The sequence below is a fragment of the Thamnophis elegans genome, chromosome Z, assembly GCF_009769535.1.
Source record: "Thamnophis elegans isolate rThaEle1 chromosome Z, rThaEle1.pri, whole genome shotgun sequence".
NCBI classification, from domain to species: Eukaryota; Metazoa; Chordata; class Lepidosauria; order Squamata; family Colubridae; genus Thamnophis; species Thamnophis elegans.
In genome coordinates, this window is record NC_045558.1 from 101,866,720 (window position 1) to 101,894,020 (window position 27,301).

A 27,301-nucleotide genomic window follows, 5' to 3' on the forward strand; every position below is an offset into this window, starting at 1 on the left:
AAATTAGGCAATTTTTGCCACAAATAAATATTTATCCTATGGGCAGTGGTTTTTTTTTTTTGTTTAACTAAATTACTTGAGGGTTTTTTGTCTTCTTTGTGTTCTCTTGTGATGACAATCTCAACAAATGTACATGAAAACAGAACAATTATTATTTAAAAAGAACTAGTACATTGCTTATACCTCTCTTCCCACTCTTACCTTGTGATGGTTATTTTCAATTTGAATTTTGCTTTTATTATAGAACCCACAAAGGAACAATGCTTAAAGCTGTAGAAAAAACTAAGTAAAACAAATAAATAAAATAAAATGGTAAAAAATGGCAGGTTTTCACGTATGTGTGAAATATACAGTACACATACATCTATGCACAAGCCCATACAAACCATTTCACTGAATGGTTGCCATATTTTATAATTATCCATATCTAAACTAAGTCAGTAAGTGATTTGCTTGTAAAATATTAATCCTGTAGACTTCTAAATTGTTGGGACCATATATTTATTTTTCCAATGATGAAATCTTTTAATATAAACAGAGAATCTACTTTCTTTATATGCATAAGAGTATGGTTCAAAATGAACATCCGGAAATATTAAATCTTGTCTCAAAATTGACTTAATACATGTAACAGTTTCTTCCCCCGATGGAACCTTTATAGAACCCTGTATAAACATATATTTAATCAAAGCATTGATTTCACTGCTGTTCCCGTCATCTGAGGATTTACTCAAGCTTCTCCAATGTTTGTGATGAGGACCTGGGGAGAAAATGAATCACCTTTTCTTTCATGATTTTACAGTTTGTAGAGTAAGAATAAAGTAAACCCATACTAGAATTGCCTTTAGTTCATGTTTCTCAGTATGTGGGTCATCAAGAAAACTGCAACAGGTTGCAAAACGGTAATATTCAGCAGCAGTTTCCTCAGTTGTATCAATTGTCATAAAATTACAACATGCCAATCCTATGGTAAGTGCATTATTCTTACAAGAAATCCCTGAATTTATATTTTTTAAAAACCACGCTGTTCTCAAACCAACTATCTTTCTCACACCAAACTTGGTCCAAATTCATTTTGCCAGCCAAGAGTTGCCAAATGTTTGTTTTGACTTATTTGTAAAAATAAAGGGATATAAATAAATAACACATCCCACATTTCAACTATTCTTACATAGAGAAACATATAGTTGCATATGTACACATATATATGCCTCCCTTCTAGCAAAATATAGAAAACAAGGGTGATGGGGAAGATGTAGCCGATGTAAGAGGAAAAAAAGGATATGCTATGAAGAAAAGAAAAACAAAGTGTGATTCAAAATTAGATGAATTTGAAGAATCATAACCAAGGGAAAGAAAATAGAAAAGCTCCCTTTTCAGGCAGGATTAAATTCACCATGCAAATAGCCCTTTTCAAGCCTCAAGTAATCTTTGGGCTAAGCCATTAAAAACAGGGATGTGATATCTTATCTAATGGGTGCATTTAGGCTAATTCTTTGTTTTCAATCACATCTGTTATCAGAGAAGGTAAAGTTGTATTACTGATAAACATTGCACCTTTCATTCCTGAAGACAAACAAAATACACTATTAGTTTCACCAAGGATTGTTTTGGACAGACACACCCACATCACACACAAATGAGTTGTTGTGCTACAGTAGATTGACTTGAAATAACTAAGATCCAATAGGCAATGCTATCTCTCCTTCCAATTCTAAAAAATGCAAATCTTTGCATTTGCTAGAGTGGCACCTTCAGTTAATGTGATTGAGGGGTGCCATATTCTTTTGATCTGGCCCTGATACTAAAGGAATTTTTTTCTCAGATGACTTTGTTACCTCAAAGTTGGAAAGTGTGTGATGGTCAAAATTAAAGCAACCATTAATTGGAGATACAAAAAATTGTATATCTTTCTGTTTCCTCTCTACCAAGGAAGATGTAACAGGGAATATTTATGTAGCAATTTTCACTTAAGAAAATTAAGAACTTATATAAGAACTTTGTAGGAGGTCACTCACTTCTGCCTTACAAAATGTAGTGGAGTTACTATAGATAAGGCCATTGGAGAGCTTTAATTAAGACAGTTTTCTACAGTGGACTTGCCCATTGCTTATGAAATAATAGATTTTGATATAGATGAAGATAGCATATGGGCCACAGCTGACTTTGCAGGCTTATTTTGTGTTTGAGACTAGGACCAGATAAGATTCTTGGTTAAATAGGCTTTTGGCTTGATGATGGACCAATGGAGTATAGACATCAAAATCTCAGTTAAGCAGGAAATCTATTTATACCTCTCTTAATTATATATGTATGTGTGTATGTGTGTGTGTATTGGTGTTTATCTATATATATTGGAAGGCTTTCTAAATCTGTTCTCTCAAGGTGCTGGACTACAAACAATGAAATTTCTAACCAGCATACCAGCTGGGAATTTGGGGAAACATAGTTCCAATATGTATTGTTTTAACTGTATGGAATTGGTGGAATGAATTTTTCTCATGTCCTTCCAGTACCATAAAACCCCCAAGGACCCATGCATGAAGTATCTTGTGGGGTTGTGTTAGAAGGATATGTACAAAACAATACTGAAATGTGTAACTCAATATGTTTTTAAAGAATTTGGGTGTGATTCTGGTTGTCAACCTCCTCAGATTGCAGTTCTACATTTCAGGGGCATTTTGGACCTCTGTCGCATAATGGATTAAACCAAGCACACAGGTGGAGGGCAAGGGAAGAGGACTTTGAAACCTATGGAGGAACATTCTCAAAATGTCAAAAGAAGTTCACTTTAAAGAAAAACTCAAAAGAGAACAAGCCTCTTTCACTAGCCAGATGCTCACTAATGACAGCTACTCTGCTGATTGGCCAGGCTGCCTCATGAATATTGATGGGAACGCATGATCCAAATGGCACAGCTGTGCAACCACCTGCCTTTGCCAGCTTAGCTTTCGAAGCTTCCAGAGAGTAGCTTGGAGCTTTTGGGAGACTTGATTTCCCATCTTGAAAACTCTGCACCAATCTTCTTGTCCTCTTTTGAGTGAAGTTCTCCTTTCTTTTCCAGTTAGGAGAGATGTAAAGAGATGATAACCAGAGGAGTCAATGCAATTTAAGCAGAGTTTTACTTTTATCCAAGTTCAGTTTTTATATTTATTTCCAGTATGAGATATTATATAGAGTCAGACATATAAAAAGATGATTGCCTTTATTCAACTAGCAGTTGACTTGCTCCAAACTGTGTGGACTATTTCTTCTAGTACATGCTTCAAAATGAAATAACAAGCGATGGAGGCACATAAGGTAGTACTAATCTCAAGCTGCAAGTGTTAATGTTTATGTTTGACTATTCCCATTTGTTTTTTTTAAAGCAGCTACGGTATACTATATAATGATCGCAAGTATAAATCTAACATAGCAAGGCAAAGACTCTGTTAGGAGGGCTGTGTTCAGTTTGATATTTTCTCTATCGGAGTTCTTGTCTAATGCAAGAAAGTGTAATACAGTGCAGCCCAGCTGTAGGTTCTAGTTCAGAATTTCTACTCCTCCCTGTTATCCAATGGCTCATAATGTCTCCAGGTTATCACAATGCAATGGAAGCCAGGAGAGAAGAGAGCCCTATAGGTACTTTAAGAATGAGTTAGATGAATTCACATGTCCATTACTATTAAAGTGGGCCAATAAGTGGTGTAATTAGAACCTGCCTCTCAGAACACCAATTTTTTTAATGTCAAAGATGTTCAATTCTTTCCTAATCTGTTGATTTTCATTTGAATCAGGATTGCACCCTCATAATGCTGCTTTGGAATCACAATGCTAATATCTTCCAGAAGCATTGGCCAGCTGCAACTGTGTTATCTGATTTTAAAATAATGCTATATATGCTCTGTATTAAAGTCAGGGGAATTTTTCCCTTACAGTTGGGAGCTGGCTAGAATCCCCCTATAAATAGTCTGAGCTAGCTAGAAAGTCTTTCTTTTTAATTTTGCTCAGAGAAATGACAACATGACTCTACTGTGCTTGGACAAGGCTTTGTTAGCCTGACCTATCACAAAGAATCCTAGGAGCAAGGTTCAGTCATGCTGAGCTTCTGAAATGCTCATCCTTGGAATATGTCATTCAATATGCAAAAAAGAAAATCTCCAAGTCTTCTTAACTTCCAGTCATATACAAATTCTGGAAGTTTAAATTTTACCTCTCAGTAGCTGTGCAAACAAGTCCTGTTAAAATACCACTGACTGAACATATGCAGAATTATAATCTCTATTACTTTTAGAAATCACATAGTACAAATGTGTGGCATTTCATGAGTTAAAAAGAAAAAAAAACACGATTCCCTGCTGGAGTAAGAGCAATATCAACATCTGCATGCTTTATTTTTAGATTTAAGCTGATTTAATCTTCCTGCTGCCCTGGGATCCATTTATTAGGCTCCCTGCAAAGGACTAATGGCTTGGCAGTTCTTTTATTCATAATGAGTTCTTAGCTCAAGTGCTGGTCCATCTTTCCCCTTTTTAGGCCTTTACTTGATCATACGCAGTTCCAAATTTCAGAGACAGAAAATGACAGCTTGGAGCCGAGAATCTTCTTTGAATCGTTGATTATGTAAGGAAAGAGGAAATAAGAATTGCACATGCTCAGGTGATTCTCAGTTCAGCTGGGTTCTTCTAAGAGAAACTGTTGGAAGGATGCTCCATATCTGAAGGCCGGTTTGCTTCATTCATTCCTACTTCAAAAGGTGTACTTCCTACTTCATTGAAGAGTCGCCTCTTCCTGACTGTTCATTCCAAACTATAATTTTCTGGGTGTGTGAAGATAACACCCCCAACACCCCCCCCCAAATAACAAGCTGGTGGCTGGATCTAGTGTTGGAGACATGAACCTCTCCCCCAGCTTGTTTCTTTCTCTCTTTTTCCCCTGCTGTTGGCTGGATTTCTGACAGAGCATCATTAAGGCTCCCCAAGTCTCTCTGCCTTCTGCTCCATTCCAAGTTTCTCTTGGCAGTCGTTTGCCCTTTTGTTGTTGTTGTTGTTTTAAAATAGAGAAAGTGATTTCTGCTGCGCCTGCCAGCAGCCTGGAATTTCAGGGTGGTGATTAGGGGGGAGAAAGGGGGAAAAGAGAGGGAAAGAAGGAGGGAGGTTGAGTGCTGTGCTATAACAGGCTCATTAAGCTCAGAGTGGCAGGGTGGCAGCTGTGGATCGAGATGTGGGCAGCCATCTGAGACGCCGAGAGAAAAAGAGATGCGTCTCTCCATCAAGGCCTGGACATGAATCCTGTGCTTTGATGCTCTATGGGCAACCCCTGCCAGGGAGTGAGGGAAACCCATCAGACTTGGTTTGAACCAAGATTTCAGTCAGAACTTTCCTGCACCAGAATCTGCCACAGCTCACCTGGGTTGGGATGTTTTCATTTGATGTTTTCTTTGACAACATTTTGTTTCATGTTTTGCCTTTTTGTAATATCAACCTCTGCTCTTTGGGTCTGAGATGCTAATGCAGAGCTGAGCCCAGCTGATAGCATCAAATGCATCCTTCTGAAAGTTTAGGTGCATCACAGAGGAATCTCTAAAAACGGTTACTCAGTTGCAACACAAAGGGGCAAATTAATAAATGCATCATTATAGAATAATTAATTCATATTTAATGTAAATAAGTCAAATATTTTCAGTTCTGGGTAAACTGGCATGTTTTTGGCATGCAACCCTACTTTAAAATAAAATTTGCTGGGAACACAGATACTTAAACCTTAAATGTGAATGTGGCACTTCCCCCCACAGAGGCCACTAAGGTTGCAAAATAATGAAGATTCCACTCAGCATGTGCAGAGTGCATTTCTTTCATGGCCAGATATATATAGTCTGGGACCCAGAGAAAGAGTTTTCAAGCTCAGGAATATGCTTTTCAAAGAAAGATATTTTTATAGGTTTTTTAATTGCTTTTGTAACTGGGATATACTGGTATATAGAAAATAGCTACCACAGTCCATTTTTATACTAAGAAATCCAAGCTCCAAATACTTGGAATGGTCTCTCAGAGACCCATTCCACTTTCAAGGGAAATTATCTATTCTTCAGTCATGTCCTAATATATCATTATGTAATTTCCCAAGGAAATGAAATTCCCTTTCCAAATAGGTTGCAATTCTAGAAATAAAAATGTTAATTTATAAATTTTATTAATGATTAGTCTCTACTGAGGTCCTTCATTAAGGCTAAGAGTAGAATGTTGCCTTGAGGTGGCTTGAACGACCTTGCTGGATTATTGTAAGGATTACTAAACTGCTTTAAACGTGTTAATGTTTAATTGCAATCAGAGATCAATAGACATACACAGGGTTATACTCTTTGGTGTTCTCATTTCCAGTCAGTAGCAACCAATTATAAGTTATATTGCATTGGAGAAACCTGGCAGATTATTTTACCAATAGGAGAACTAGACTTTACTTAACCCCATCAGTCAATATTCATCTGGAAGTTTGTGGACCGATTATCTGAATGGACATAGGTCTCCTTATATTAGTGAGAGAAACAAAAGCCACCAAACTGCCAGCTTGGTCTTGTTAAGATTCCTCTTATGCCAAGTATTCGTTCTGAAGCAGGAAAAAATTAGGGGCATAAGGCCTGGAAAGTATGTTTCTGCAATTTTTCTTGAAACTCTTTTCCTGTTGGATATCATTAACATATTTTGTAAAGAGAATCTTACTGGAGTTTGAGCATAGCTACTGTCATAGGGTGATCTCAAAGGGATTAAAATAGTCCATTGTAGTGTGTATATAAAATGGGGTGGGGTGGGACAAAGTGAGATGGCTTTAATTCTTGGCCAATTACATCCTTCCTGTTTTTTTTGTCTTTGACAAAACAGAAATATAGAGAATAAAAGAAATCTGGACTCATTTCTCACATCAACCATGAACTTGCTTGATCAGGGTTGGAAAACCTGTGGCCCTTGGTCTAATTTCCAAATTCCATTATGAGTAATCAGTTCAGACCTCTGGCAATAGCCATCTGTCTCTCCCTGGCAACTGTCTAAGTGGGGAGAAAAAGGACAAGTGGGGAGGAGGGAATAGCAAAAGTCAAAAGGGGAAAGGAAGGAAATTCCTTGTCAGCTTTAGTCCTGGCAGAGTTCTGTAATTGGAAAGTGACTCTTAATCGAAATGGGTTTTCCATTTCCTCATCAGAGGCTTTAAGATGACAAGGCCATCAGGTTGGGGCAAAAATCTCGGTCCCAGACTCTATAGAATAATAAAGACCTCACCTCCAACTCATCAGGGTTGATTGGCTATGGTTTGATGTAAGAGATAATTTTAAGTTTACTCCAAAGTTACTCAATTACTAAAATAAGTTTCCTTCCCTTCCAACCATAGTTGCCCTTTTGCACTTGCAATATGAGAACAATAATCTAACTACCCTGTAAAACTGGTATAAGGATTAATTAATGAGAAGCACTTTGAAGGCTCTAATGGGCCCATGGAACCAAGCAATGCTGCCATTCAAATCCAAGTTCTGACTTTGGAACCTGTGAGATATTTAAAGTACAGCTGTGCAAGTACAGCCAAAATGAAGAGGAAATGTTATTTTAAATGCTTTTTCTTCAGGGTTTGGAGAGTGGAGATTGTTTGGAATCCTTTAAGCTAGAGTGTCAAACTGTCATGGCATCATCACATGATGTATTGTGACTTTGACAGCCCTGCTTTAAGCAACATCAAGACAGGTTATTCTTGCATTGAAAGGCATACTGAGGGACTGGGAGAGTATTAGATCCAACAGATCCATGACTCTCCACCAGCACATTTCCTTTGCCTTTTAGTGCCTTCCAGCATGCTGAATTTGGAAGCTGAAAAGGAGGAGACAATGGGTGATATACTTTTCCTGTCCTAAGATCAGAATCCCTTGAAGTCAGATATTTTTTCTAGGGAAAATGCAAGAAAAAAAATTATGGGTGAAATCAATTGTATCCTTAAATATTCTTGAATATTATCAGAATGGAAATTGTGTAGAGGGCAGAATCCTGTGATCATCTACTTCCCTTTACTGGAAGCTATTGAGAATCAAGGCAGCTCAGCATTCATATTCTTTTATCACTTTGAGGCAGTCCTTTCCAACTGGGTGGCCTCCTGATGTGTCAGGACCAATACACCGGCAAGACACCAGTTGGAAAATGGGGAATGTAGCAGCATGTAGAGTGGAATATGGCATATTTGCACTGTATGCACAAGAAGATATTAACACATAGTTAGTTTATTTTGGAAATAGGAAATTTTGTTCCAAGTTGGAATAAACTGGGACAACTCCCCCATTTATTTCAGTAGTATCAGTGCAGGAAAACTTCTCAGGGCACCATGACCTTTATTTTTTCCTCTGCTGGGAACACAGTTGTGAAAGAGAGCAAACAATTTGTGGCAAGCAGTGATCCCTGCTTCCTATGAGCTGAGAGGTTCAAATATGTCTTCCCAATTAAAGCACATCTGTTCAAAATGAACTGGAGAGGGCTGCTGCTGGTAGAGCTGCTGTCTCTTTAAAGAGCCCTTGTAGTGACTGATGAGGGTTAGAGAGAGAGAGTGAGAGAGAGAGAGAGCCCAGCAGGTCCTGATGAAACACTCATCGCACAGCTAGAAAATGACTGTAATTATGAGTTGGTCCCTGCAGAAGAATGAACTCCAAGTTTGCTAATAACCCCGCCAGGTGCTTCTCTCTCTCTCCATGCCCAAGTGGTCTCAGTAACAGCAAAACGTGGCTTGCAGAAAGTGCAGGCAAAGTCTTGTAATGCAGGGTAAGTCCATTTCAGCCATTCCTTTAGGAGAATGGAATAATTTGGCCCACAATGTCATGACTAGGTTTACATAAACCAGAACTTAAGAATAATCATAACATTTCAGACCCAAATAACAACCCAGCCCAGTGCCCTGTTTCTCAACTGACCAGACAAATGTCTCAGGTAAGACATAGACCCTTCTAGCGACATGGGGGATGTTGGCCAAGCATTTCATTCTCAAAGACACATTCTCATTGCATGTGTACAATATTTTTAACACTATAAAGACTTTTTATAGATGAATCTGCCTTAAAAATTTTTTTTTACTAAACAAATGACCATAAAATATAATATCACTAGATTGCACAAGCTGATCATTCAATGATGGCTAACCCTAAAAACAATTATCTTTGATTTAGGACTAATTAATGATCAACGTTTTGATGGCACTGAAAAAAATAACTCACAACTGGTCTTTGCACTTATGACAGTTGCAGCATCCGCAGAACCTATGATGACAATTTGGGGGCTTCGCAACTGACAAGTATTTATGAGACTTCTTGGCATTTTTAGCATGAAAAGTAAGATTGAAATTGCAAAGTATCTCACTCATCAGGACATACACTCTGACTTTTATTAGGCTTTCTACTTATTGTTCTGTTTGGGTCTACTTTACAGTAACTATCTAAATATATGACTACTTAGTAATTACAATATCTCCAAGGAACACTGGACATTTTATCTGAGGCTAACCTGAAGAAATATTTGTAAAACTATATGTCTATTCGAGTATTCTAGATTGTATTCTAGTATTACCTCTGTGTGTTTAAATTATAAATGCTGCTGCTTATTGCAAGTGTGATTCATCTCATGCACAAGAGAAAGGAGAAACCTCAATGCTGAAGTTACACACATTTTTAGAAAAAGTGCAGAGCAGAATAATAGTGATATGAGTGTCTATGGGATTCAGACTGTTGCAGGGAAGGGAAGAAGTTAAGAGAACATAAGTATCACTTCATCTGAATCAAATATGGCAGTACATGGATTTAAGCATTACTTTCCAAACTCAGGCTCTGGGCATTTGTGAAGATTCTGAATCATCCAGGTCATAGTTGTCTCAAAGGTGCTTTTTTTCAAAAGGCAAATGGACTGCTTTTTCCTTGAAGAACAAAACATTTTTTGCTTCTCAACCAAGAAACTTAATCTGTTGTGAAAGGGGGAGGGGGGGGGAAAGGATAGGTACTGATGGTAGAGACTGGATGGAGGGGGGATAGAAGGATAGTTTCTGACCTGATGGTGGTAGTTCCTATCATGCACCTATCATCCATCTATCCATGTGTCCATCTGTCTGTCTCTCTATCATTTCGCCATCCTCCTTCTACCTTTATCATTTATCTATCATCTATGTATCTCTGCTGATTAATAACTTTGGTTAATATTTGAGTTTAACAAATATGCTTGAGCTGCTCCTTTCAGTGTCAACCGAGCCACTAAGAATGCAAATTTGCACATGGGCCAGGTACAAATTCGCCATGCATTTCAACTAACTTATGGAAACTATACTTAGTTTGCAGATTTTTGTATTTTGTTTACTGCATTTGTTAACATAGAACTCAAAAATACAGTACTGTATTTAGTATTTGTTTGTTAATTATTTTCCAGGTACCACGATCCCTGGGGAGTGTTGAATTCCCCCCCCCCCCATTCTTTCCCAGTGGGAATTCAGATACCTTAGCTGAGCAGTTAGCTACTGCCATCTTGTGGCTTTCATGACCTATATACCTGGAATACAGAGGCAGGCCAGCTAGGGAGTTCTCTATGTGACAGATACTTTTCACTCCCATAACTGTGTTTTCCCCATTCAAATGCAGTTCAATAAAATGCATATTTCCAGATTCAAAATTAGACAGGGAAGGAACTATCCCCTTCATAATCTCAGTTGTCACAGAATAGCACCCATGGTTACTGCAACAAGGGGTTTCCACAGTCCCCATTGTGCTAGACCCTGTGTTTCCAGACTGCAACTGCAGAGCTTTCTCTGTGTCCCCAGCTGAACTGCACAATGTGCCTTCGTAAAACAAGAAAGACTACCATATATCTAGATGTAGGCAGGGAAAAATACCTAAGGCATCTGTAACCTATTTAGATCCTGCATTCATGCATAACAATGTGTTGACTTAGAGTTAGAATGGGAAAATTAGAGGTAACAGTGAAGAACAGTAGTGTCTTTGGGCACATAGTATATATCTTTTATTACCAAATACGTGCAGCTAATCTTTACCCATAATGGTTGGATTCCCACGCACAGTCTATGACTTCTAAACAAACTGGGAATCCCAAATTTCCAGTTTTAGAAAATAAACTTGATAGAAACTGGCTGAATTATATTTTGCATTCGGCCAGATTACTTTGGGGTTTCATTTGAATTTGGAATAAAAACAGAACACTTAACAAAATTATATTTTTGTCCAAGCATTTACTTATTTATTAATCTAGCAATTAAAAAAGAAGCAATGGATTGTCACATCCATTGATGATGTTTTCCTTCACTGTTTGCCTCAAATTGTATATACCACAGTTTGTTCAACCATCTTACCTTGAATTCGCAATTATGAGTTGCAGATCTGGAAGATCCATTAGATGACATAAAACAGGGGTCCCCAACCTGTGGGCCATGGACCACTACTGGCTGTGGCCTATTCGCAACTGAGCTGCATGGTGGGACTACAGCATGCATGTAGTTCCACTCACACCAATAGCAGGCGCTGGTGCTCACAGCCCCATTTGTGCAATTATTGGTATTGGTATTTATTTGATTTGTAAGCCGCCCTATTCCCCGAAGGGACTCAGGGCGGCTGAACAAAAACCAGGGGAAGGGGAAAAACAAATACAGAAAGTAAGACAAACAAGACAGTGATACAACAATTTAAAAAAGCACAGCAAGCACAGCAAATTTGAGTGGGGGGGGGGGGAACTCAACCCAGGCTTGCTGGGACAGCCAGGCCTTAACGGCTGTCTGGAGGGCCTGAAGGGTGGCGAGGGTCCGAATCTCCACGAGGAACTCATTCCAAAGGGCCGGAGCAGCCACAGAGAAGGCCCTCCTCCGAGTGGTCGACAGCCGGCATTGGCCGGCAGATGGAATTCGGAGGAGGCCTAATCTTTGGGATATAATGGGTCTATGGGAGGTAATTGGCAGGAGGCGGTCTCTCAAGTACCCAGGTCCAATACCATGTAGGGCTTTATAAGTAATAACTAGCACCTTGAAGCGTATCCGGAGACCAATAGGCAACCAGTGCAGCTCGCGGAGGATAGATGTGACGTGGGTGTACTGTGGCGCACCCACAATCGCTCGCGCAGCTGCATTTTGGACCAGCTGAAGTCTCCGAACACTCTTCAAGGGCTGCCCCATGTAGAGCGCATTGCAGTAGTCCAGTCTTGAGGTCACAAGGGCATGAGTGACTGTTGTAAGATCCTCCCGGTTCAGGTAGGGACGCAATTGGTGCACCAGGCGAACCTGGGCAAATGCCCCCCTGGTCACAGCCGACAAATGGTGACCTAAGGTCAGCTGTGGGTCCAGGAGGACTCCCAAATTGCAAACCCTGTCTGAGGGGCGTATAATTTCACCCCCCAGCCTGAGAGATGGAATACCTTGCCAATTTGTGGGAGGAAAAAACACAAGTCACTCGGTCTTGTCAGGGTTGAGAGCCAGCTTGCTAACCCCCATCCAGACCCTCACATCCTCCAGGCACTGACACATCACGTCAACTGCTTCACTGAGCTGGCACGGGGCGGACAGATACAATTGAGTATCATCCGCATACTGGTGGTATTTTATCCTGTGCCGTCAGATGATCTCTCCCAGCAGCTTCATGTAAATGTTGAACAGGAGGGGGGACAGGACCGACCCCTGCGGCACCCCATAGTTAAGGGGCCTAGGGGTCGACCTCTGTCTTCCAACCAACACCGACTGCGACCTGCCCGAGAGGTAGGAGAACCACCGAAAAACGGTGCCTCCCAACCCCACCTCTCGCAACCGCCGCAGAAGGATACCATGGTCGATGGTATTGAAGGCCGCTAAGAGGTCCAGGAGCACCAGAACGGAGGCCTGGCCCCCGTCTCTGGCTCTCCAGAGATCATCGGTCAGTGCGACCAAAGCAGTTTCCGTGCTGTAGCCAGGCCTGAAACCAGATTGGAAGGCGTCTAGATAATCGGCTTCTTCCAAGGACCACCAGAGCTGAGAGGCCACCACTTTCTCAACAACCTTCCCTACAAAGGGGAGGTTGGAGACTGGACGGTAGTTATTTAAAACGGCTGGATCCAAGGACGGTCTCTTCAGTAGGGGTCTCACCACCGCCTCCCTTAACGGGGGGGGGGAAAGGACCCTTCTTGGAGAAACACGATCACTATCGCCTGGATCCAGCCCCGTGTCACCTCCCTGCTGCTCGCGACCAGCCAGGAGGGACATGGGTCCACTACACATGTGGAGGCACTCACTGCTCCGATGGCCTTGTCCACTTCCTCAGGAGTAACAGACTGGAAATCAATTCAACAATGTCACTCAAGACCCTCCCCGTTACCTCGGCTGGCTCTGCGCAATTGGAGTCCAGGTTTGCCCGAAGCTGAGCCACTTTATCCGCGAGAAATTGGATGAACTCCTCAGCTTTACCTTGTAAAGGAGTGCCCGAATCCCTCCCTTTAAGGAGGGAATGGGCTATCCTAAACAAGGCGGCTGGGCGAGACTCAGCGGAAGCTATCAGAGCGGCAATATGAGTTCTTTTTGACGTCCGAATTGCCCGGAGGTAGGCTCTGATGCAGGATTTTAATAGTGCTCAGTCTGACTCGGACTTACTGGATCTCCAGTGGCGCTCTAGGCATCTCTTTTGGCGCTTCATCTCCCGGAGTTCCTCAGTAAACCAAGGAGCCCTCCTGGATCCACTGCCTCGGATCGGCCGTAAAGGCGCAATCTGGTTAAGGGCCCCTGCCGCCACCGAGTTCCAAGCAGCGACCAACGTCCCCACCGGATCGCAGGCGAGAGTATCAGGTATAACACCAAGCGCCGTCTGAAAGCCCATAGGGTCCATAAGGCGCCTGGGTTGGAACCACCTAATCGGTTCCTCCTCCCTACAGTGGGGGATCGGCCTCTGAAAGTCAAGCCTCAGTAGGCAGTGGTCCAACCACGAGAGGGGCAAGATCTCAATACCCCTCAGACCAAGATTGCAATTCCACTGCTCCGAGAGGAATACGAGGTCAAGTGTGTGACCCGCCGAGTGAGTCGGATCCCGAATTACTTGGGTCAAGCCTATGGCTGTCATGGAAGCCATCAACTCCTGTGCCCCATCAGAGTGCTCGCCAAGCAAAGGCAAGTTGAAATCCCCCAGCAGCATAAGCCTGGGGAACTCAACTGCCAGCTCGGCTACTGACTCGAGGAGCGAGTGGAGAGCTGCTGCAACGCTGTTGGAAGGCAGGTATGTTAGCAGAAAGCCCACTTGACCCCCAGGGTCCAACCTCACCAGCAAGGACTCACACCCGACAAGCTCCGGAGCAGGGATCCTACGAGGAACTAAAGACTCTCGGATAACCACGGCCACTCCCCCACCCCTTCCCTGTGGTCGCGGCTGGTGAAGCATCTGAAAACCCTCTGGGCACATCTCGGTGAGGGGGACTCCTCCCTCCGGGCCCAGCCAGGTTTCAGTAATACATGCCAGGTCTGCCCCCTCGTCTAAAATTAAGTCCCGGACGAGGGGAGCCTTGTGAACCACAGACCTGGCATTTAGCAACAGCAGCCTGAGACCAGGGCCCTGACTACTCGCGCCATCTGGCCTTGGAGTGGGACTAATAGGGCTGGAAGGAGGGATCTCTGTAACATAGCGAACCCTCCTTCCCCGGTAATGGCTTGCCCCAAAGTCCCCGCCATATCTGCCCCTCCCAGTTAAGACCGTAACACTCCGGCCCACTTCCGTGTCCATAGGCCCCCCACCCTCCCCCAGGGCTATCGACATCCCTGGCAAGCCCTTCGAACCATACATTCTAAGGCTGGGGATTAAACCAGCCCCCCCCAACACTTCTGCAAAGCACTCAGTGTAGGAGGTACCCGGTTGTAGTCCCAGCCTTCTCAAACGTACTCACTCATCCAAACAAACACTCCCCCACGACAATTTAAAAAACACAAATACAGTTATATGATAAAAGTGGGTACATACATACATCACAGTCACACCTCAAGCACTCACCATACGTTAAAATGCACAGAGCACTGCGATAGTGCAATATCAAACAATGATGTAAAAGTGGAGAGAGAACTGCTCCGCTCTTCCCTCTCTTCTATGTCCCGGAGAGACGTCCACGGCTACCAGACCAAAAGTCGATAGTGTACAGGGTAGCCGTACGTGGGAAAGGGTAAGGCATGAAAATCTGATGTTCATAAGTAGCAACCGGTCAGTCTCACCCCTCTTAGAGTCCAAAAGAAGGTCAGCGCACCACATGCACAAAAGTTTCTTTCCTGATATTAAGTCTGGGGGGGCCAAAGTCTGAAACTGGCCTGAGCCGCTCTAGGCGGGGGGGGGGGGAGAGCGCTGATTTTTCCGAAACCAAGTCCTCACCCTTGCAGCCGCCATCCTCTATCGCTCCTAATCCCAACCCACCCCCAACCCTACTCCTAAACCTAATCACTAATCTAAACTAATCTAACACTAACCTAACACTAACCTACACCCTAACCCCACCCAATCTTAGCCCAACACCAGCCTAATCTAATACTAATCCTACATTAACCCAGCCCTAGCCCTAACTCCATCTCAAGCCCCGACCCTAGCCCTAATCCCTGCCATTCAGTCCCTCCCCCCCCCGGGTGCAACCAGCCGTTGCCCTCGTAACTATTTCTAAATTATATCTAACTATCTAACTATACCTATGCCTATAACTAACTATATCTATCTCTTATCTAAACCTATCTAATTAACCAGAGCAATGGCAGGCGGCAGGTGGGCGTGGGAGAGCAGATGTTACAGGCAGGACATCGGACACAGGCCAGGTAGAGAAGAGACAGAGCGGCTAGAGAGATAGTAAAGGCTTCCTGATGGCTAGGGAGGGAGACAAAGGAGTAATGCCTGGAGGCGGCTATGATGACATGGAGGCCAGAAGTTGGAAAAAAAAGGGGGGGCAATTAGCGCAACAAAGGCTTCTCCCTTGCATGAGTGGAGTTGCATGTGCATGCATGCTGGACCACTACTAATGCAGCCCAGTTCCCCTCTCCTCCTCCAGCTGAGCCACCAAGCTACCTTTTCCCGATGCTCCAAAAGCAGAGATGTGAGAGCAGAAGTTGAAGGGATGAGTGCACCCTGCTCAGCTTCGCTGATTCATGGAGGCTGCCTGCACAAGACACCCAATCTACTTTTGAAGGGTCAGGCAGCCTCAGTGAATCTCAAGGAAGATGAGACCACGCTCCTAGACGCTTCTCTGTGCCAAAAGCTTTTATAAATGGATGAAAGGCTTTGAGGGAGCAATTTTGTGCTACTTCAGGTCTTCTGTCCCTTTGCAAAACTTTTGGCATGGAGAAGCCTGAAGGAGCTGAGACCACCCCAAAGAGAAGACCCCAAAGCCTTCTCTCTCATGCAAATGGAACTGTGTGCCAGCCCCCGCTCATGCAGCTCTGTTCCCCTTTACCTCCACAGCCAAGCCACCAGACTACAAAGATGGGGAACTGCTGACATAAAAGATATACAGAAAAAGTCAACTCTTTGCTTCCATCTAGTGATGATTCAGATTTTTATAGCCCACTTCTGCTAGGCCTGAGGGTTTGATCTGCTTGGGTGGACATCAGAAGTAACCATGTCTGCTGGAGAGAGAAAAAATATCTCTTTGGATATGTATGTATATATGAGAGAAAGCATGATGTATGTGCATAAATTCTGGTTGGCCAATCAGCTGTTCTAGCGGTGGGGATCGCCGCCACCTATCGCCACCCATTCACCGCCGTCTGTTTGCCATTGTTTGCCGTGATAGGTGGCAAATGGGTGGTGGTAAATGGGCAGCAGTGATCCCCGCTGCCTACAATAGATGATCAGTGCTGCACCAACCCCCTCCCCCCACCGCAATATTTGCTCTATAAGATGCACAGACATTTCCACCCACTTTTTTGGGGGGAGGGAGGAAGGTGTGTCTTATAGTCTTATAGAATTTACCAGCTATGGTCACATTCTGAAATTCCTTATCAAGAGAGATTGATTTTCTTTATTTCAGTATTTTTCAAACCTGGCAGGTTTAAGACATGTGGACCTTAGCTCCCAGAATTCTCCAGCCAGCATGAAATACATAAAATTCATATATAAAATTCCAAAGTATGCTGCTAGGGAATTGTGGACATTGAAATTGACTTATCTTAAAGTTTCCAAGTTTGAAAAATACTTCACTTTTATATAAATTGATGTTTCACCCATTTAATTCCTTTATTTTTTTCTGCTGTGCTATGTTTGTAACTTGCATTTTAATGTTAATATTATTTTAACTATGCTCCCATTTTATTTTTATCTATAGTTAAATTATTTAAATTATTTAAAAATTAAAATTTAAAATCATTTTTTAATGTTACACTTTTATTTTGAATTTTATTGTTGTTATCTTAGATACATTTATAGAAAGATAAGAGTGTAAAACTGAATAATAAACTGCATAAGGACTAACAACATTTTTAAAAAATAGTTAAAGAACTGTGTATTATCAACAATTACATCCAATTTTACGAGCAGGAAAACGTTGACTAAAGTTTTATTCTAAAGATTCTGTTGAATTTTTTTAAAACCAAACATACAACCAAGCAGATTCCCTTTAAACTTTTTTTGTACTGATATTTATTGAAAATGACCCTGAACATTTCTCTGATCTGAATTAAATTTCTTCCTTTTCAGCCATTTTATTTGGGTATTTTATTCTAATAATTATATTTACTGCTGGTGTGTTGTGGCCCTTGGCTACAATAAAAATTGACCAGCTGATTAAAAAGCAACACTTCAGCATAATAAACACATTCCAGTCAGAAAGTGACAGTAGTATTTATTCTGGAATATCAGCAAGATATACTTTATTATTTTTGATAGTTCTGAGAAAACATACTCTTCCTTCCAAAATGATCATGACAAATCAGAAGTACAGTAAACAGCCTGATGACTGTAGCCTGTGAATAAAATTCCAGGAGAATGAAAAAACACAACAGCTAAAGTTTAGGGGACCAAAGTGCTATATTTCTATATAAAGGGGGACAAAGGGGGATGATGGACTCAACTTCAGCAGGTGTGCATCTGTTTCTTATGAATAGCCAAGAAGTCCCAGTAATTATCTTCATCATGATGTCAAAGCAAAGAGATATGCACATAATCTAGGAATAAATGTAAAATCAATTTGAATATTCATTTGAGAAGAACAAATATATAATATGAAAAAGGAATTCATAACAGGTATGAATGGTCTTTCTCATACATTTATCCCATGACTAGTTAATGTTCACCCTGCATAAGTTTCTAACCCACATAGATCTGTTGTTTTTATGGAAAAAATATATCTATTTTTAAATATGTTTAGTGAAGGAACAACAGAACCTTGTTTTTAAAAAATAGACTAGCCCTTTCTTCATAAAAAATGTTTATCTAAGCATGAAAGGGAACTGCATACTAACAGTTATTTGTTATCGGTTTGATAGAAAATCACTGATTTTCTGAAAAGGGATTTTACTTAGCCTTGCTAGTTAATAGTTTCATTACCTTCTGCAGCTGGTGGGCAATTTTGCTAACTGCCCAGACCTTCTATACCCAATTTCTGGTTGCAGCAAACCTTGGATAAAATCTAGGTTTCATGGTCAGTCAGGACCGTTTTGTTTTGTATTTTAATGGCAGTTGAGGAGATGAGCATTGTTGTTATGGGTGAGCCAGTCCCAATATTGCACAGATTCTCTATGGTCATTCACCAGGTCTGCTGGAGATGTGGTGAAAGATCTAAAGTAAAATCTTGCATCTCCTTCATCCACTTGTGCTAGGCTAATGCTTATGTTCAGCTGATTCCTCTAGAACATTTTTATTGCATGCACAGATTCTGATCAAACTTTCCCATGTAGATGTAAATATAATTCTGAATATTGTAACATCGTCTCTGAAGTATAGACTAGCATGTCTGGAATGGTGGCTAAACCTTTCACTCTAGATACCCATCCATAGTCACCCAGCTCTGTCCCATTTTACATTAAAAATGAAGTTGGGGGGAGGGGTTCTTTTGGCAAGTGACTCTTAAGTGTAAGAGGAAATGAAACTGGAGAATTCACAAATTGTTGACCTTAAATTGTAAGCACAGAACCATCCACAGGCCTCATTGTTGATAATCTCTAAAATTTGGTGATGGGGGCAGTGCAAAGCATGTATCAACATTATTTTCTGCCATCTATAGCAGGGGTCCCCAACCCCCAGGCCGTGGCCCACTACTGGGCCTTAAGCCATTCTGAACTAGGCCAAAGAAATGACAGGCAAGCACATGTGCACGCTCCATTTGCTTGAGCTTTGAGCATGCGTGTCCACCACTCACATAAATGGAGTTGTGTGTGCGCACATGCTTACCCAGCTGCTCATGAGGAATCATTCCCTCTCCCCTTCCTGCTGGTCTGCAAAGCTGGAAAGATTGGGGAAACTGATCCATAGGACAGAAATAATGTACGTGAAAGCAGATATGAGGTAGACTCCTAAGGTAGTGATGTGAATTCTTAGGCTAGCAAATTGAGAACAGGGAGAAGAACTCATAATGTTATGCCCAATAGTCAATTCTATAGAACCTGTCCAGGAACATCACAGATCCCAATTGCCAGTATTAATCATAGTATCCCTGTCACAGCATATTCAATAACATTTTTAATGGACCTTTGAAACACAGTGGACTGCTATTCTTTATGTCTCCCTATTTTTTTTTAAAGAATTATTGCAGAGTCAATTATTCTGTCTTCAGGCCACAAAAATGCAACAAACCAATGTAACATAAAAACAAAAGGCACATGGTCATGTCACAATGCAAATCCTGCCTTTGTGAATTTGTATCCCAACATCTGACATGACTCATGTTTTGTCTCTTGCCCTCTTCCATCCACGGTGGACACTGATACTTCAGTGTCTCTTGGGACTTACTAGATTCTTTTCAGGTCTATCTCAATACTCAATGCTTTCTCCAAACATGGGGACTTTCTGACTCACTTCTGCAAAGAAAAGAGGCCAGAAGATGGAGCCAGAGACAATATTCCTCCTGGTTTAATTCAAACTGAAACTGAAAAACACTAAGAGGTTATGGCTTTTCCATGCTCAGATTCTGGCCTTCCCTCCTGGACTGGATAAAATTGTTCTTAATAATGCAACGCCAGAGAAGTCGAAGTTCAACTGAATTGTAGCTCACTAAAATTTAGGTCCAGAATTTCTTTTCAGTGCCAAGATCTGGAACTGGATTGTGCAATACAGTAAGGGTGAGTATGCTTCTGAGCATGGATAACATTCTTTCTTATCTATCAGCCTTTCCAGAATATCTGGAATTATGGCCTGAGCTGCCACTTCAGGGTAATCTTCAGCACTTGGTAAGTATACAATCCCCCTTCTAATCATGACTTAAGAGCTGTCTCTTGTAAAGCAATTGTAGGCATATCTGAATTTTCTAAGAAGACATATGTGATTAGGAATGTGATCAATCATTTATATTGAGCCAGTTTCTATTAGTGAAAATAGAGGCAAGCTTTTAGATTTACATGGTGCTCTTCACTAGGCCTGATTAATCAGGGTCAGTTCTTTAGTTGACAATCAATTTGCCCCTTCTAAGTAGAACAAGTATTTTTAAAAAGAAAGAAAGTGTTTTCTCTCAGTAGAGGAAGACAATGTTATTGTAACGCTCCACAGTATCTAAGGAATCTTGAAACCAGATTGTAGGCAGAAAACAGATGTATAACTGGCTAGCCTTAATTCATTAATTCCTTATCAAATGTCCACCATTCTAGGCCACTTCTTTTCTCTGGGTCATGTTTCTTACAAACATGGTTTACTATTAGCACCACCTCTTGGTAGTTATTAAAACATTATACTATGTCTTTCAAGTCTCTTAAGCGCTGTTCACTTTACTGTAAAGTACCTGAGGGAAGACTGAAAGCTGATGAAGCATTAATAGCTTTGGCAAGAGAATGTTTAGTAACCAGCTGAAGACAGAGGCATACTATTTACATTGCTGATACCAGAATGCAGAGGGAAAGCCCAAGTAGCTAACTTAATCATTCCTATATGTTCTACCGTCTACCTTCTATTTTGCCTTACTTTGAAAAAGATAAGGCAGCCACTACCCATTAAAAGATTTCAGATCCTATTACATGCTGCAAAGGAATGGTCATTCTACATATTACAAATACAGACCTACATTTAATATGTACTTTAAAAATTATGAACCACTGGAGACAGAGGTTGAAATTCAAGTGACACCACAACATAACTTATGAAGGAATCGTACTCAGTGGTCGAACACATGCTCTGCATCTAGAAAATCCAAATTCAGTCTTTATCTTAACCAAATTGAGCTAGAAAATTCTGGATAGCCACCACCAGGCAATATATTATATATAATATATTGGTCTAATCGGTTTAGGGATGCTGTTATATAGTAATCATTTCCAGGGAGTGAAGGAGTATATTTTGATTATCAACAGCATTTTCCCACTAGGGTGAATATGGATTTTCATTGGGATTACAGTCTACTACAAAGTGTTTAAAAGACTGCCTCTACCCACATTGAGACCCTGATTTAGGACAGAAGTAGTAGTTAATGAAATGTGAAGTTTGGATCTGAAAAAACTATTGGATCCATGGAAAATGGAAAATTCTAGAGCTTTGAAGAGATAAATGGAACTTGCATGAGAGCATGGAAAGCAGCTTGCCAAGGAGAATCATCCAGAATGAGATGATCAAAGCTGCAGCATAGCTTTATAAGCACAGCTTTCCTTATTTTCCTTACCTTTTTCTGCTGTTCCTCATTCTTCCAAATCATAGGCAGGCATGAGATGGTTACTTGGGACAATCCCTACTATATTGTTCAGCTCTCCGACCCACCATCCATACATGTTATATTCCTGGAAAGAAGGTACCAATAGCACCCATGAAATAATGACGTATAGGGGACTTGATGGGATAGAGCTAAAATTTTTGTCTCTGGCACAGATCGTTTTATGCATATCTCTACCTGTCTCTTTAATAGAAATGTTTTTTTTTATTTTTAAATAGGCTAAAATATTATCCATTTCCATATATATTGTTTAAATATGGGGGCATCTTGTATGTTGTCAGATGTATTGCTACATAAATACCATCATTATTACTATTGCTATTTCGTTACTCCGCCTTCTGTTTTTCTTTTCAGGTAGCAGAAACTATTATGAACATGGATGAACCAGATATACTTTGCTTTTCTTCTTTTTCTAATATCCAGAATTATTCCCCCTCCCATATTAATCTTCCCATAGATAGATTCCAATTGCAAATCAACAAAGTGAAGACTTGAGGGAAAAAATCACTTGGGAATAATATATTTGGGGAAATATAAATGAAAATTAAATGAAATGTGATGTGATGTGGTAGGATCCAGAACTATTTGGCATCTTTATATATGCAATTCTTATACATGTTTTCCAGGTGTACTGTAAATAGACTAAAACAATAGCAGTATATGCAATGGAGCAACGGATTTTGAAAGACATGGGAGGTGGACTTGTAGCTGTCTAGATGTTGCTGAAGTATAATCCTGAGCATCCCTCTCCATTTAGTTATATTAACTGTGACTGCTGGGAGCAGTAATTTAGTAACATATGAAGGGCCACAGATTCTTCACATCTCCCACAGGACTTTCATTCCATCCTCGTCCATCCTTTGCTAGTCTATTGTGAAATAAACCACATTGCATTCTATTTTAATTTTAAATAGAATTTTGGATTTTGATTGGCTTAGATCAGGGGTGTCAAACTGGCAGCCTGTGGGCCAGATGCATCACACGCAGGCCATGCTCCCCCCCAGCTCCGCAAATGGGAGAAACATTGTGAAACATCATGGCAACGTGACACGTGACACTATGGCTTAGATAAAAGTCTTCATTTTTAAGCATTGAAGAAATTGGTGTGTGTGTGTGTGTTTTTGTGTGTGTGTGTGTGTGTGAGAGAGAGAGAGAGAGAGAGATGCTCCCTCAGACATATAAGCATACATGTGTGTATACATATGTATATGTATAGAATATATTATAGAGAGACGTGAGGGGAGAAGTTAGGATTATTAAAATTGAAAGGCAGCAACTGCCTTGGTTTTAGGCAGGATTTTTCTCCCAGTGTTACTTAAAGATATCAGGGGTTTCCATTATCCTTCAACATGCAAAGCAGTGTTCTAGCATCAGCCTATCCTTTCAAAAGAAGTCAGCAATTGGCAGTCTGTAGTGGCCTTGCTTCCTCTCCTTGGAACTTTCTAGTCTAGGCAAACTAGAAAGATTGCCTACAGAGCTTGTGGCTTCATCAACAAATCAAGATCTGCTGAAACCTATTCTGGAATGGAGAGTAGTAGCCGATTGCAATAATTCTGCAGGATCATCATTTTCTCCATAAACTTCAACATTCTGGTTCAGGTGGGGTTTGATCACTGTACAACAGATCCAGGAGTTGTATTTTTCAAGCTTCCATTCCTCATTCCAGCCCCGCCCCCCCTTTTGGCATCTGATATACCCATTTCTGCCCTTTTGGTCCTTTTGGCTCAAAATCACAGAACTGAAAGGCATATTTTAGGTCCCTGAGGGACCCCTGCTTAGTGAAGGAATCCAGATTAGAGCCCAGTCTAGCCTCTCTTGAGCACATCCGGTGAAAGAGAGCTGTCTGGCTAAATGGCTCCACTACTCTTACTTACTGTTAGAAAGTTTTTTATAACATTCAATCAGAATTTGATTGAATACCATTTGATTCCATGTCCTGCATTCTGGAACAAGGGTGCAGGAAATGGAATAATGGTACTTGAGAGTACCATTATATCCCTTCCTCGATCATATTTTCTCAAAGCTAAATAAACCTAGTCACTTTGATCTCTTTTCATATATCTTAGTTTCTAGGCCCATCTGGCCTTGTTGGTCAGTTTAATCAGCCAATGGATAACAGATCTATATTTAATTCACCTTTGGCATTTAATTTGCATTAACCACAGTGTTGGAGAATTAATTTATACATGCAATTATCATGGCTTCTCCAAAGATTCTTAAGAAACATAGCCTGGTGCTATACATTTTGCCTTGATACCTTTGGGTAAAAAAACTAAACAAATGAATGGGAAAAAACCATATATCAAAGGGCTGTTTGGATTGGGTATTGCTTTTATTGCCAGAACTCACTAAGAGGCTTACTGGAAAATGATTTTTCTAGAGCTTTCTCCTCAGGTCTGAAATAAACTAACCAATGATATTTTAACAATTTTTAGTGCCTTTGAATCAGCATTGCCTTTTGGCAACTGTATTGACTCATCCTACAGTTTTCGTGGAAAGATTTCCAAAAATAATTTGCCATTGCCTGTTTCCTAGAGCTGAGAAAGAATGATTGGCTGAAAGTCATGTAGCTGCTATGGGCCAAAGGATTAGAACTCATGGTCTCCTGGTTTCTAGCCTGGTGTCCTAACCATTGTGCCAAACTGGCTTTCTAGGTTATGATTTATACAACAGCGAATGTAAATTCCTTCAAAGGGAATATAACAGGAGTGATATCACCAGGGTTAGTTTTAGTCACGGCCTCCAGCCCAAGTCCATTTATATCTATTCAATTTTATATATATGATTCAGAAGCATATATTTGGAAATTTTCATTTTAGGAAAAAAAAAGCAATTCCTCAATTAATAAAAGAGCAAAATGGAATATGTTTATATTACTACCAGATGCATAAATAATGTTTTTCTTAGATCATAGTACTGCAAGTTAATTGTCCTGTATGGATAAAACTTTCTGCACACAGAAAGTAAGCATGTTAGGGAAACAGTGTAAACCAGACTACACCATGATATACTAGTTTTCTATGAGAAGGGAACTCTTCAGAAACCCAACCATACATTACTCCATCTGCAGGCTAAGAGAACAGAATGTAAAATCATATATATTGTTCTATGGCCAAAGTCCCAAATAAAGAAGTACTCTATTTGCGATGACCTTTTCATTTGTGGCACTTTTATCACTGGATTTCTTCCTGCTTGTGAGAATATATTCCTAAAAATTGCTGGTTAATGGTGAAATTATGCTGCTCTGCAATTTGCTTCTTGAATAGCTACAGTGATATTTGACATAATGATCAATATGAGAGTTCCTCTGAGCATGTTCGGAGGGTTTCCTCTTTAGATCCATCTCCTTCATACTGGTAGTACAAATGGAACACTGAAAGGAAAAAATGTTTCCACACAAGTTTTATTTCACCACTCACTAGCATAAACATTATGGGTTGTTTCTAGGCATCTATCCTCGTCACTTGTTGATTCATAACATGGCAACTAACTTGGCAAATGAGTCATTACAGATTAATGGCCACAGATACACACATCTTTCCTCTCATCTGATGTCCTTTCAGGCATGATGCTTTTCAGCTGTCTATTCACACATTCTACTCCAGTCACCAGACTTTAATCATGAATCAACCCATGCATGTGTAAGTGAAATCCAAGATTTGAGGAAGTCACAGAGAAAAGGTAAAGGCACTATATGGCTGGATGGCAAAGCAAAGATTAAGACCCAATCCATATTCCATACATTGCCTTGGCCTGGGCACCGTGAGGTATTTTAAAACAATTTCAGCTTTGATGGATTGCTGGGGAGCTGGCGATTGCTCATAATCAAGAAAGGAAGAATGGAATGCAAATGAGCACAAGCCGAGAACCATCGGCACTGGGCGCTTTATTTCTCTGCACTGTGCCAAAAAGAATTAAAACAACATTAAACTCCCAGCAATAATGTTTAAGCTCTCATTTCCAAGTGCCAAATTGCACCGCTCTGGATCATACAGATGTTCGTTAATTATGCTAATTTTTATTAAACTATTAAAATGGAGGAAGTTGCACTGGCAGAGCCCCGGCCCGAGGTGAACCCTGTCTTGCGTCTGGAGGTGCTTATTTGCCAGCTCCCCTTAATAAGCTGCTGATGCTGGAGGTTTGTGCTTTGCTTAGCGAGGGGAAAATGTTTGTGTGTGGGGGAGATGGAGAGGATTACTTCTTCAGCAGAAAACTGTCAAGGAAAACTCTACCACTGTTAGCGAGAGCTGATGCACTAGCAATCTCTTGTGTCCTTACCATAAGGGGCAGATGAGGCAATGTTCTGGAGTGCTCCCATTCAAGGAACTCAAGGAAGCCAGTTCTGTTGGCCTCCTCTTGCGAAATCTGGTGCCTCATGGAGTCTCTGCCTCATGTACTGTTGATCAGGGCTGATAAAATTGCCCCTGCCTTCTAAGTCAGGCAGCAAGACCACTGCCTTTCTCTGGCAACTGGCCACCAATATTAACTTAAGACAGCTGCAGTGGAGGTGGCCAATTTTCACTTGTAACAAATGTAGCTCAGGGAAATCAAATTCTCCATCCTCTCAATGTGGCTTTAATAGCGCATCAAGATCAAAACAGAGTATTGAGAAATCATCTCCCTCCCTCATAGAGCTGATTAACTCATCTGGCAGGAAGAATAGAAGGCAGCAAAATATTGAGAAGCCCTACCAAATGGCTGGCTCAGTCTATTATTTACATTTTGCAGTATGTCCATGAATGGTACTATATTCATGGCATTATGAAAATTGTAATACCAACTGAGCACTGCTCGGAGTGCTGTATTAGATTGTTTTTAAAGGAAGGCTCAGAATTATATTACTCCTGCATCCTTATGAGGAATTGTAATCCCAACAGTTGCATAAAGTTTCAGCTCTTTGTTAATTTTGGAAGTCCTTGCTGCAGGAAGTTCAGCAACAATGAACAAACCTATTGTTGTGCACACCCCCCCTCTTCCCCTTCTTTTTGTAATCACTTGAAAAAGCATTCAGTGGGAAAGATCCTGTGACTTTAACGTGTTAATTGTTCTGAATGGTGATATAGTCTGAAATGAAGAACAATGGGCTTTGGGAAGTGTATGACACAGGATTCTTGCTCACATCCTTTCCTTCAGGCAGTAAATCTTGATCAAAAGACCTCACTCCCAGATTTATTTTTTAGGAAAGGAGAGAAAAAGATTACCTTTAAAGCCATTACATAAATTTGCAGATTGCATAATCAAATTGAGGGAAAAGAAAGATAAAGAAAAATGTTATATTTTGTCTCTGAGACAGGACTACATTCATTTTCATCTACCCTGAATGTATAGAAGAATGAGAGAGTATATTAGCAAGTGAACATTCAATTATCTCAAGATAGGCATAGCCCCAAGGGATATACCCTCCAATTTAAAATAAATTCCAAAAACATGTAAGGAAAGTAATAATTAAAAACACAATTTGTCTTAGCGAGCCCTGTGGACCTGAGTTTCTAAATTCCATG

The 27,301-nt window shown here is 40.8% G+C and overlaps 1 protein-coding gene across 2 annotated transcripts in view; it reads right to left on the reverse strand.

Moving 5' to 3' along the window:
• Positions 1-17,342: 17,342 nt before the first annotated feature.
• The window catches only part of SKAP1 (src kinase associated phosphoprotein 1), a 103,885-nt gene continuing 93,926 nt past the window's right edge, over positions 17,343-27,301 (reverse strand). Inside the window, exons 5-6 of one of the 2 annotated variants that reach the window (XM_032235228.1) lie at positions 21,753-21,867; positions 17,343-18,117 (exon numbers count right to left, since the gene is read on the reverse strand). In XM_032235228.1, coding sequence (XP_032091119.1) covers positions 21,769-21,867 — 99 coding nt within the window. In that variant the 3' untranslated portion in view covers positions 17,343-18,117; positions 21,753-21,768. Of the gene's footprint in view, positions 18,118-20,279; positions 21,868-27,301 lie in introns of those variants that run through there. The other variant, XM_032235227.1, reaches the window with a different exon arrangement.